General features: G+C 37.6%; 1 protein-coding gene across 3 annotated transcripts in view; it reads left to right on the top strand.

Annotated features, from left to right (window-relative positions):
• REV3L (REV3 like, DNA directed polymerase zeta catalytic subunit) overlaps nucleotides 1-10,118 on the top strand; it is a 123,667-nt gene extending 113,549 nt beyond the window's left edge. For all 3 annotated transcript variants that reach the window (XM_006157005.3, XM_014591040.2, XM_014591038.2), the window contains 2 exons: nucleotides 1,898-2,107; nucleotides 9,038-10,118. In XM_006157005.3, the coding sequence (XP_006157067.1) occupies nucleotides 1,898-2,107; nucleotides 9,038-9,178 (351 nt within the window). In that variant the 3' untranslated portion in view covers nucleotides 9,179-10,118. The remainder of the gene's footprint in view (nucleotides 1-1,897; nucleotides 2,108-9,037) is intronic.
• Nucleotides 10,119-13,303: the final 3,185 nt, after the last annotated feature.

Raw genomic sequence — 13,303 nt, 5'->3', positions numbered from 1 at the left:
GTAAGCTAGGAAACTGAGGTTGAAGTTGTGCTTCAAAAAAATTTGTGCTGCCTGACATCTGGAATGCTATATACTAAATCTAGGCCACAAAGTTTAGATTTTTGTATTACTGTTACTCATTTCATCACCAGCAAGAATGTTAAACCCGTGACTTTTGTAAAAGGCTAACCTAATAACTTTATGCAGAGTGATTTATAAAGCACCAGGAGGGGACCAACAGATTGCGTAATGGTTACATCGCTGGACTCCCAGGTAGTTGACCACAGTTGGAGTCCCAGACCCTGTGGCTTAAAAATCGTGCCAGGTACATGTGTGTGCATGCTCAAGATCCTGAGAAGAGAATGGAGGCGAAGGGATTGTGGGGTGGCCATCTCCTCTGGGGGGTGATTTCACACTCTCTGTCTTTCTCTGTCTCCTCAGAGAGCACACACACCCTATAGCAAAAATCTCTCTCTAAAAAAAAAAAAAAAGCACCAGGAGACTATGCCAAAGGTATAATAATGCTTTTTCAATCTAAAAAGAGCATCAGAGGACAGATTTCTAAAACTATTATTAATGTCAAATTAATTCTTAGATGAATTATTTAATTTTTTTGTTTTGTTTTTAGATTTTGGTTATAGGGCAAATTTAATTTTAAATGCTCAGGTTTACTTTTGCTTGAATTTTGTACCCTACTACCTAATAAATCATTTTAACTTTCTACTTACTTTGTTTCCATGACTCAATTTTGTGCAGTCTTAAATACTATCATATATCAAGCTGCATTTCTTCCATGTGTCCTGTGTAATCTCTATTGCCCCATATGATTTTATAAACCCCTATATCTTAACCCGAAACTGAGTGGCAGGAGGCCTTCCCCCCAACCCAGGAAAAAACAATATATCTAATGATAATAAGATATAAGTTCATGGGTAACCACCAGTGGCATGGGGTGGTTAAACCAGCTGAATTGGACATGGCTGATTTTGCAGTTGGAGTCCTGACCTGGCGGCTTGAAAATCAGGCTGGACACCTGTGTTTGGATGCCAAAAATCCTGAGAGGAGAATGCAAGAGAAGGGGTTGCAGTGTGACCATCCCCCAGCAGGTGTTTTTTCACTTTCTCTCTATTTCTTGCTGGGCATGCACCTGGCCTGTAGCCAAAAACCTAAAAACAAAACAAAAACCCCAAGATGTGGAGCCAGCAGATGGCACAGTGTTAAGGCACTGGACCTCCTACATAGCTAATCACAGTTTCAGTCCTGGACCTGGAGGCTTGAAACACATTGGGCACATGTGCGTATGTGCCCAAAATCCTAAGAGAAGAATGGAGAAGGGATTGTGGCATGGCCATTCGTTCTGGGTGATGATTTCTCACTTTCTCTGTCTGTTTCTCTCCAGCAAGCATATGTGCCCTATTGTAAAAATCTCTTTTAAAAAAAAAAAAAAAACCCAAGATGGGGACCAGCAGTTAGCATAATGGCTATGTCGCTGGACTCCCATGTAGTCGATCACGGTTTGAGTTCTGGACCCGGTGGCTTAAACTCACGCCGGGCGCGTGTGCGTGCGTGCCCAAGATCCCGAGAGGAGAACAGGGAAGGGATTTAGGCGTGACCATCCCCCCAGGGGATGATTTCTCACTTTCTGTCTCTCTGTCTGTCTGGCGAACGCACGCGCCCTGTAGCAAAATCCTGTCCCCCCTCCCAAAAAAAAGGAAAGAAAAAAAAATCCAAGATGTAAGCTCCATTACAAGAACTTTGTTCATTTATGTAACTCCTGTGTCTAGTTCCTGGTACATAGTAGCTATTCAGCATTGTTGAATGAGTGAATGCAATAATGCCTGATTGAATCTGTAATTAGCATGAGAATAACAGTTCTTTTGGGAACTAGCTCAAACTTATTTCTAAATTGTTTTTATAGATCCAGAAAGCCACTAGCTCCTCTCGAAGTGAAACTGAAGGGCGGAAAGGCACTATTTCACAATATTTCACCACCTTACACTGCCCTGTGTGCGATGACCTGACTCAGCATGGCATCTGTAGTAAATGTCGGAGCCAACCTCAGCACGTTGCAGTCATCCTCAACCAAGAAATTCGAGAGATGGAACGTAAACAGGAGCAACTTGTAAAGGTATACAACCTTGTTGAATTAATGAGAATCCCAAGCTACCTAATTTCTTCAGAGCGATGTAGTCAACTCTTGAATTATACTGTGAGATATGAAATTGGTGTGAAGTCAAGATTCTAAACTTCTTTCAGATCTCAAAAATATCATAATTGATACCATTAAAATTGGCTTAATGTGTTTTATCATTTTTTTTTGTTTTTATGAAATAGTGTATTGAGAAAGAAAAGTCTTAGTTGCTCTGTCAACACTTTCTCATAAGAAGCTAGTTGATCTCAGATAATTGCCAATTCTGATAGACCAGATTGAGAATTAATAGCTACCATGATTTTTACTATGTGCCAGAGACTGTTACACTATTACAGATGAGTCAACCGGCACAGATAGGTTAAGGCATTTGCATTTTAAACTGCTAGTAAGTAACTAAACTGGGATATATATTGGATTCTCAGAAAAGTCATGGTGTATTTTATTTTTCTATGTTTCCTATGCAAAAATACTCCATGACTTTCCCAACATCTCAATACATAAAATGTAAGGATGAGTTTCCAAATATAGAAATTCTAGCAGAAATAAATGGCAAAAATCTCTCGAAGTAAGTTGGGAAATGAAAACTAAAGAAAAATATTCTCAGAGCCAGCAAGTAGCATGGTAATTAAGGCTTTGGACTCCCACAGGGCCAACCACAATTGAAGTCCCAGACCTGGTGGTTTGCTTTCTCTCTGTCTGCCTTGTTTTCTCTGTTGAGCACACATGCCCTGTAGCAAATTTTAAAAACAATGATAAATAAGATAATTCTTTAAAAAAGAAAAGAAAAATAATCTCTCTCTAAGGAATTTCAATTCCTTAGTGTAGTTTATAACTCTTTCTCCACTCTGGTGCTACTTATTACCTCTGTCACCCTTTCTTGCCCTTCTCCCTGTCTCTCTACTCTTCACTTTTAGGTCTATGAATTTACATTAATCTCTCCTACCTCCTTCTGTTTAAACACTCTATTCCCTCTGCCAGGAATGCTTTCCTCTACTCTCCCACCTCCCAATCATCTGAATCCCTAGACCCGGTAAAGCCTTCTCTGAAGTCGGCTCATGCCATAAGCTCCCCTGTCATACTGTAGTTTTCATTTGTCTGCCCCACCAAATAGCAGGTGAGAAGGTGAGAGCATAGACCTTGTATCTCAATAAAGAGTTGACTGTGCCTAGCACAGAGCCCAGATCACAGTGGTGCTCTGTGAATATGAAATGAGTGGACGCTTTCTTTTTAATGCACAGAGAAGCAAATAACTAGTCCCTGTAGTTACTACCAATCAACTTTCAGCTTATTTATTTATTTTAGTTTTGCTATGGGGCACATGCGCTTGCCAGAGAGAGAAAAGAAGAGAGAATGAGAAATCATTTCCCAGGGACGATGTCCATGCCAGAATCGATTCTTCTCTCAGGATTTTGCTCACACACACACACACACACACACCATATGTGATCTTCATGCCACTGGGTCCCAGACTCAGACCACAAGATTAGCCATGTTGGAGCCATTCACCTTAACCACACCACCTGCTGGCCCCTTCAGCTACATTTTTTTATTTTATTTTATTTTATTTTATTTTTTTACTAGTTCTGTGGTTCTGGTCACCGAAGTCACAAGTACTCCTAGCTTCTTCTACTTCTTTTATAGACTACTGTCTTGATGGCAACAATCAGCTCTCATAGGAAATGCCCTTGTTGGATCCTAGTATGAGGCATAAATGAGAGCAGGATCTCCAGAACTCTACTAAGGTCAGGCTTGGAGTGTGGTGTTCGGGCCCTTTCATCTCCTGCCCTCAGTAACAAACACTGTGCTAGTTGACACCACCAGTGTAACCAGAATGTTAAGTCTTATTTTTTATAAAAATACAGTTGAAAAGAAGTGAAGCTATTTATATATAAGGATGGTTTGTAATCTTTCAAGAGAGATGTTACGTGTTTTTCTTTAAGAGAGCTAAAATGTGTCTCCTGTGCACTAATCTGTAGAACTTTTTATAAAGCAAAAATTACAGATGTAATAAGAAAGAGACAGAAACCAGGGCCAACAGCAGTAACACACACTCTCTCATGATGCTGGACCCACTTGGGAGGGGACCAGGTTCATGTCCTGGGATCTCCTTGTACACCCTTGATACCTGCACATAGCCACAATCTAGGTTGGCTGAGGGTTGGGATAAATTATGGCATAAGGACCCTTTTGGGGGTATCCATGTCTCCTGTTATCTCCCCCTCTATGGGAGAAATAAGCTTTTTATAAAAAGAAATAGAAGCGACTAGCAGGTGATGTGGTGGTTAGGGCACTGGACTCTTACATGGCTGACTGCAGTTCAAGTCCTGGACTTGGTGGCTTTCTCCCCCTTCCCTCTCCCCCCCCATGAGTGCAGGCGCCCTATAGTAAATTTTAAAATAATAACAATTAATAAAATTAAATCCTTTAAAAACTAGAAAAAAATTTAGGATAGTCATGTCTGCTTAAAAGTGTTATTCATCTGTTAAACTAGTTTGCAGATTGTTTCATAAATGCTTTATCAAATTGTGAAAGGTTAAGTGCAATAATGTTTCAAGATTATAAATGATACACTTATGTTTACAAGAGAAAAACAAACCAAAACTTTTTGACATTATCTAGAAATATTTAGCTTTAGTGTGCATCTGTTAATTTGTCATCAAAAGAGTACCTTGTCTAAAAGAAAGGACCGACAAATATGCAGAATATCCCGTCTCTTGTGAGATTGTAGTTTATCATTAGTTTATGTCTGTAATTTATTGTTATAAATATTACCTGTATTCTTGTTATATACAACTTTATTTTAAAAAGTAAATACATAGGAAAAAATTTTCAGTTCTTATAAGAATTAAATAAAATAATGTGCATCAAAAAAAAAAGTTTTCCTGAATTATAGATATGTGTTGTGTTTATGTTCATTGTGTACTATTTGCAAGTTTGGGGGCACTTTGAGAATAGCTATGTAGACAGTAAAGTAAACATTTATAAATTTTTTGAATAAATGTGAAGATTTCAAATTAAAAAAAAGAAATAGAAACATGTTAATAACAAGAGTTGTTTTAAAGTTTCTTTTGTGAGAGAGAGAGAGTAAGAGAAAGAAAGAAAAAGACAAATACCCTCAACACTGCGATTCCTAACCCCAGCTTTTTCAGCCAGTCAGTACACGGGCATGGTGTATTCCTGGCATGCTCAGGTTGACCAAGGAACTGCATCTGGTCCTTCCATATGGCTTTCAGCCTTACAGAGCATTGAACTACACTGCACCACTACAGTTGGCACAGTAACAGGAGATTTTGATACATCTTTCTCAGTCTAAGACCAATCAAGTGATGAGAAATAAGTGCAAATATGGAAGATCTAAAAAACATTATAAAGTAGACCTTCTGATTATATATCAAACCTTATAAACCAGTATTGGTGAATACACTTACTGTTTATAAAATGCTTTTTAAAAATGACTATATAAAGTCTATAAAGAAACCCAACCTCAATAAAAGTACTAATAATAAATTAAATAAATAATTCTATCTTTTAAAAATATTACAAATGGGACCAGCAGATGGTATAATGGTTACATCACTGGACTCCCACGTAGTCAACCGCAGTTTGAGTCCCAGATTCAGTGGCTTACAGTTCACACTGGGTGCATGTGTGTGCATGCCCAAAATCCCAAGAGGAAAACAGAGGAGAAGGGATTGCAGCACGGCCATCTCCCTGGGGGGTGATTTCTTGCTTTCTGTCTCTCTGTCTCTCTCTGGTGAGTGCACTCACCCTATAGCAAAAATTTCTAAAAAAAAAAACCTATAAATTACATTTTATCAATACAGTAATATAAAGGTAATAATCATGAACCCAGAAAACAAAATTACCCTTTCACTTGGAAATGTTAATAGTCTCTATTAAAATTTAATACTCATTATTAAATAAAATTAAAACACTATAGGGCCAGCAGGTGGCATGGTGGTTAAGGGTACTGAATTCCCACATGGCTGACCATGGTTTGAGTCCCAGACCTGACAGCTTGCTCTCTCACTCTCTGGTCAAATTAAAATAAATAAATAAAGTGAAATAAAATCATTAAAAAAAATTAAAACACTATATGTTGAATGCTAGATGACCATAACAGATCTCTGAAAAGTTCATCACCTTAGAAACCTTTAATAATAAATATAAAAGGATGAGAGACCAGCAGATGGCGTAATGGTTACATCGCTGGACTCCCACGTAGTTGACTGTGATTCAATTCCCAGACCCGGCAGCTTTAAACTCATGCTAGGCACATGTGCATTTGTGCCCAAAATCCTGAGAGGAGAATGGAGGAGAAAGGATTGTAGCATGGCCATCCCCCCAGGGGGTGATTTCTCGCTTTCTGTATCTCTGTCTCCAGCAAGCCCACAAGTCCTATAGCAAAAATCTCTCTTAATAATAATAATAATAATAATCTAAGGATAAAAGCAAATGAATTAAATATCTGACTGAACATTTTTGACAAGATAAGAAAGCCAAAGGATAGCACAAATAATCAGTAAAGGTTAATTATGTTTTAAATGTTCTACTTATGAGCTAAGAAGTAGGTGTTCGGGTGATACAGTGCTTAAAGGGCTGGACTCCCACATAGCCAACTGTGGTTCAAGTTACAGACCCAGCAGCTTGAAAATCAAAGTGGGTGTATGTGCATGTATGCCCAAAATCCTGAAATGAGAATGGATTGTGGCATGGCCACCCATCTACGGAGTAATTTCTCACTTTGCCTCTCTGTCTCTTCCTCCAGTGAGTACATGCACCCTATGACAAAATATAAAAGCTTTAAAAAAAAAAAAAGAATTAGGCAAACTATTAAAACAAATGATCAGGAAGCTTTAAGAAAAAAAAAAATAAGGCAAACTATCAAAACAAATGATCAGGAAGCTTTAAAAAAAAAAAAAAAAAAAAAAGTAGGTGCCCAGGTTTTAGGTGTTTAAACTTTTCAATGTAAGCCTGAATGAACCTATAATGCTTGGAGCTTAAATCACTTGTAAAGGATCTTGAAACTAAACATTGAGTTAAATTTAGTGAGTTGCGTAATTCCATCCTGGCTTATTTATGAGACATGCACAGAGAGTACTTAAATATTTATCAGTTTGTCCTGGCACCTGAATGGAGCTGAAGTACATAGAGCTAGAATACAGAAGTTCTATATTTGGGGATGGATTTGAGTCTCTTGGCAGAGATCTAATTAGCAAAAGTCTTCATAATAGAACAGCATACTCTCAGCCTTGATAGCGCATGCTGGAGCACAGGTTTCTGAACAGTTGGCTTCTGGCAGTGTCATAATGGATCCGATAACCGTGGACTCAGAAACTGTGCCCTACAGTCTACTAGAAGCTATTAGGGCAAGGAACAAAAATTCACTGCCCTTAGTGCCAACGTGACAAATATGGATCAATGAGACTTATCTGCTAAAAGGCAATAAACAGTCATTGCTGTTGTTTGATACCTTCTTTTAATCATTCATACACATTAGTCAAGTAAAAAATCAGCCTGTATGTTCTTGACCCTAGGAGTCCTCAATAGTATTCTTTTTAAGTTTCTAATTTGTTTTATGCTCAACTATATGTATGGCTTGGACTTCTAAGTATTATTTAAAAGCTGATCTCATTGTGTAAACATGTTTCCCTTCTTTTTAAAAATTGCCTCATAGTTATTTGTCTAAATGATAAGATGTTATATTTCAGAATCTCCTGCCCAGAGGTATTGATTTATTGATTTAGTATATGAGGATCAGACATTAATTTGCTTATTTTTGAAATTTATTTAATCTTATTTATCTTTTTTATTTTTAATTTTGCTACAGGGTTATGTGCAGTCACGAGAGAGAGAGGGAGAAAGTGAAAAAGCATGCTGCCAGGTTGAGTACTCAAACTGTGATCAGCCATGTGGAAGTCCAGAGCCTTAATCACCATGCTACCTGCTGGTCCCATTAGTTTTCCTTTTTTTTTTTTAATTAAGAGAGTTTTTTTGTTTTGTTTTGTTTTGTTTTTGTTTTTTGTTTTTTTGCTATAGGATGTATGCGCTCACTGGTGAGACAGAGACAGAGAGAAAGAAAGCAAGAAATCATCCCCCCAGGGGATACTGCAATCCCTTCTCCTTCATCCTCCTCTTGGGATCTTGGGCACACACACACATGCATCCAGCATGTGTTTTAAGCCACTGGGTTCAGGTCTCAAACCATGGTCGACTATATGGGAGTCCAGTGATATAACCATTACACCATCTGCTAGTCCCAGTTTGTTTGTTTGTTTGTTTTAAAGAATTATTTTTATTTAACTTACTGTTTTTCATTTGACCAGAGAGGGACAAAGCTAGAGAGAGAGAGGAACAGTGAGTAAGCAAGCCGCCAGGTCTAGGACTCGAAACACAGTAGGCCATGTGGGAATCCAGTGCCCTTAACCTCCACGCCACCTGCTGGCCCTAGTCCTAGCTTATTTTTAAGGTCATCATTAGCCAGGATTGAGAACCAGTGGTCTAGATTACTACTTTCAAATCCATATAATTTGATTTTTTTCATATGGTATTTTCTCTTCTACAATAATAGAATTGATAACTTTTATGATTGACAGATTTTTAAAAATCTAGGTAATTTAAGAGACATTCTTTGGTTATTTGGTAACTTATGTAGATTTTAATATAATAGGATTTTATTATAAATGAGTTTCGTCTCAGGATAATGTCCTTTAGAAATGTCTCAACACGAGTACATGGGCTGGGTTTCTAAGAGATGATAATTAATGAAACCTCTGTAATGTTACATGTCCGATGTCTGCCAGTAATGTTTGATAGGTCAGAGAGAAGGGATAATAAAAAGTTACAGTTTACAAATACAGATAAAAGCTTTCCTATTGTTTCATGTATTTCTCTTTCGCTTTACAGATATGCAAGAACTGTACAGGTTGCTTCGATCGACATATCCCATGTGTTTCTCTGAACTGCCCAGTACTTTTCAAACTCTCCCGAGTAAATAGAGAATTATCCAAGGCACCATATCTCCGGCAATTACTAGACCAGTTTTAAGTTGTCAATATCACAGAATTCCAGGTGCTATTTTTTTCAGCGTTTACCACTAAACTTGTGCATGGTGCTTTTTCAACTTTCATCAAGTCAAGGATGTTCATTGTCTGTCTGTTATCCGGAGACTATGAAGACTTTTTGCTATCTGAATTAAAAATTGTGCTTGTTGATCTCTGAATAGCTCACTTCTTACAATGTACAAATTCCTTATTCTTTCACCTTTTTAACATTGTTTTATAATACAGGTGTTGGATTAGTTCCAGTACGTGTACCATCTTGTAAATCCATTTCAGTAGATGATGTTTACTTCCCTATGGAAGGAGCACTGAAAACCTCTTAAAAACCATTCGTATGTTTTCCTTGAACTGTCTGTATCAAGACGTGTTACTTAGAGATATTCATTCACTTTATAATTTTGACTGCGAAATATTTTGTAAATATACTTTTTTACTTTTCAAACAACTGAGTAAAATAATGTGCAATGAATTTTATACAAATGATTTTCAAGTTGTTTGTTATATTTCCTCTAGGTTTTGCTTGACTCAAAGTAGATTTGTTATTTTGATCAAACTGTGCAAATAATAGTACCATGTGTAGCATTTTGAAACATTATTTTCTAAAAACCGCTGTCTTGCTTTAGCTATTAATGGGGCATTGTGAGGAACTGTGCAAAGACATTTTTGTTACAAACCTGTGGGCCTGTTGCAATACTTTAAAAATAAAAAGTTTTATTCCATTTTTCCTTGTTTTGTATAGACATTTCTATTGCTTCTAAATATGCTTAAAATATTTTCTTTTCTTATGTACTGTACAGTTAATCTTATTTGCCATCATCTTGAACACAAAATGTGTATTTAGAATATTTGTATAACTGTATAAAATGAAAAAAGAATTATGTGGTCAGTGCATTGTTTTTTAAACTGGAAATCATTTTGTTTTAAAATAATGGAAACCATATTAAAATTGAATAAAATATGAAATATAGCAGTGTGATTTTTCTCTTGCTACAAATATTATCTTCATCTGTTTTGTAAGCATCCACTAGTTATATCTTGACCTATCTTTTTCTGAATTTTTAAATTTTTCATAGTGTGTTCTCATTAAAGAGAGAGGAAAAAAAAAATCCCCAGTGGGGCATTGCCATGCTGCAATTCATTTTCCTCCATTTTTCTGTCCTGTCAGAATTTGGGGCTAGCACCCAGCATGTTTTTCAAGCTGCTGCGGCCAGGATTCAAACCACAACTGACCATATGGCATCCAGCTTCAGAAGCACAGCACTTGACCAATGTGCTATCAGTCCAGCCCTCTAAATTTTTTTAATTATAATTTCTGGCTTACATATGATCATTGTATATCTTTGTGGAAAACAGGGTAGTTTTTTATTTGTCTTTTTTTGGAGAGGTTTTTGCCAAAGGGCATGTGCACTCGCCAGAAAGAGAGACAGAAAGTGAGAAATCACCCCCCAGGGGGGGTTGGTCACGCCGCAATCCCTTCTCCATTCTCCTCTCGGTATCTTGGGCATGCACGCATACGCACCTGGCGTGAGTTTAAGCCACCAGGTCTGGGACTTGAACCACAGTCAGCTACATGGGACTCCAGTGACATAGCCATTACGCTAACTGCTGGTCTCGGAAACGGAGTGGTTTTAAAGCATATGTACAGTGTGTAATAATCAAATCAAGAACGCATGCATTCCAATGTTTGTTAATCATTTTCTCCCCTTTGTCCCACAGACTGCCAAAAAATGGAACAGCAGTAAGACGTGATGCTCTGCAAGGCTGACCCACATCGTAAGGTTCCAGATTTAAATCTAGGCCCACCCTGAATGTACTGTCTGTGTATGACCATGATTAGGGACTGGATGGAGCTGGGCATGGATTGTAATAATCAAAACCTTATTGTGGGTGGTCTGTCCATCTTTCTAATTCATGGGAGAAGTAAATAAGTAAACTTAAAAAAATACAAAGTTTTGTCTTTCCCCAGATCACAAAAATATGTGTATATATATATATATGTATACACACACACACACACAAATATATATGTTTTTTTGAGGACCCTGCATACAGTTCTGGAATGTGTGTGTGTGTGTGTAAATATGTATTTTTTGAAGACCCTGTATTCCATTATGGAATATATGTGTGTATATATGTGTATACACACACACATACACATTTTTTAAGTAGTGCTAAAAAAATTCATTTACCATATTTTTATTTATTTGAAAAAAATAAGCTCAGGGAACCGGCAGTTAGCGTAATGGCTGTGTCGCTGGACTCCCACATGGTCGACCACGGTTTGCGTCCCGGACCCGGTGGCTTAAAACTCACACCGGGCATGTGTGCGTGCGTGCCCAAGATCCCGAGAGGAGAATGGAGGAGAAGGGATTGCAGCGTGACCATCCCCCCGGGGGGTGATTTCTCGCTTTCTGTCTCTCTGTCTCTGTCTGTCTGGCGAGCGCACGCGCCCTATAGCAAAAACCTCTCCAAAAAAAAAAAAATAAGCTCATAATTTCATTAAACATTCTCTTAAATTTGTTTTGTTTCGTTTTGTTTTGTTTTTTCTTCTTTCCACTTCCCTCCAGAGCCATTCCCTGGATAAATAGTAAAACCATTCTTTTTTTTATATAATTATTGTATTTAACTTTATTTATTTTCTTAATTTGACCAGAGAAAGGCTGAGTGAGAGTAGGAGAGAAAGGGAAAGTGAGAAAGCAAATCGCCAGGTCCCGGTACTCAAACCACAGTCGGCCGTGTGGGAGTCTAGCACCCTTAACCACCATGCCACATGCTGGCCTCATAACCATTCAGCTCTATACAGACATAAATGTATCTGTGAAGGACAATCAGGTGAACAAAAAGAGATAAAAATGTGAACAGAGCACAGTTAAAGGTATGAAGAATTCTCGGAGGTGTCCTGTGGAAACCACCCAGAGAGCTTGTCTGGCCAGATCCTCATTAGCTATATGTAAGGTACCTTACCTGCCATCAAGCGTGCTACTCTGATGACCTACATTTCTTTTCCAGAACTGTACGTAGTCTTAAAAAGGTTTATGGAAAATTATTTGAAAACCATTTCACACTGAAATTCGCATTTTAATTCCATTTTTTCATTAACTTTTCTTAAGTCCTTTCGTAGTTTACACTAGTAAAATCTTGTAACTGTGTCATCTTGATCTTTCCATCTCCTTTGTTTTTGTAACAACTGAAGCATATGGATAGTTCTTTGAGGCTCATCAAGTAAGTTTTGAAACGGACTTCTTAATTTCAGATAGCACTACTTAAAATACTCACATATTTAATTTTTATAAAGTAAAAATAAACCTGGCTATAAGCCACATTGTTAGAGCTCTGTCATGAAGAGGGGGAAAGGTGGCAGTGCATAGCTATTTTTAGGATGGATATTTCAGCTTGCTCTTAGCAACCCTGAACTTCTTGGAGGACAGTTGTTGTGCACACCCTGTTTTTATCCCCATAATACCTTGTCTTCTCTGATGTGAGATGATTGTTGCCTTTAACCATTTGAGATTTAAAATATTTTTAGAGTTTTTTTTTAACTTTATTATTTTTAATTTACTGTAGGACATGTGTTCTCACCAGAGAGAGAGAAAGAAAGCTGCCAGATTCAGGACTCTGAACTACAGTCTGCCATCTAGGAGTCTAGGGTCTTAACCCCTACACCAACCATTGGTCCCCATTTGTGTTTTTAATAGTGAATAAAATCCAATACCATTTAATGTCCTAGTTTTATAGGAAAAAAAAAAAAAAACAACTTTGTATAAGAAAATAGTCATGGATCATGTCTAACATTTGAAATCCGAGGAGGGAATCACAGGACACATACACCACCTAATCCACTCTTTTACTCTCAGTTCCCCATCCTTACTCACAGGTTTGTTTCAGCACTTTGGCCAACTCCAAGAGTAGATTAAAAACAAAGTATCTTGTGGAGGAACTGTAAGATTTTAAAAAATCAGATTTCTGTGTACATTTGAGGAGAAGTATAACCAGGAAAATGGATGAAGACATTTTTAACCAAAATACTATCGTACTGCCTGCAAATCTACCTGTTGTTACTAGTGCTAGCACATGTCAGGGAACAGCAGAAATGCCATTCTTCTAGAACACC

The sequence above is a fragment of the Tupaia chinensis genome, unplaced genomic scaffold (genome assembly GCF_000334495.1).
Source record: "Tupaia chinensis unplaced genomic scaffold, TupChi_1.0 Scaffold000527_1, whole genome shotgun sequence".
In the NCBI taxonomy this organism is placed as follows: Eukaryota; Metazoa; Chordata; class Mammalia; order Scandentia; family Tupaiidae; genus Tupaia; species Tupaia belangeri.
This window is presented reverse-complemented; position numbering and strand designations above follow the sequence as displayed.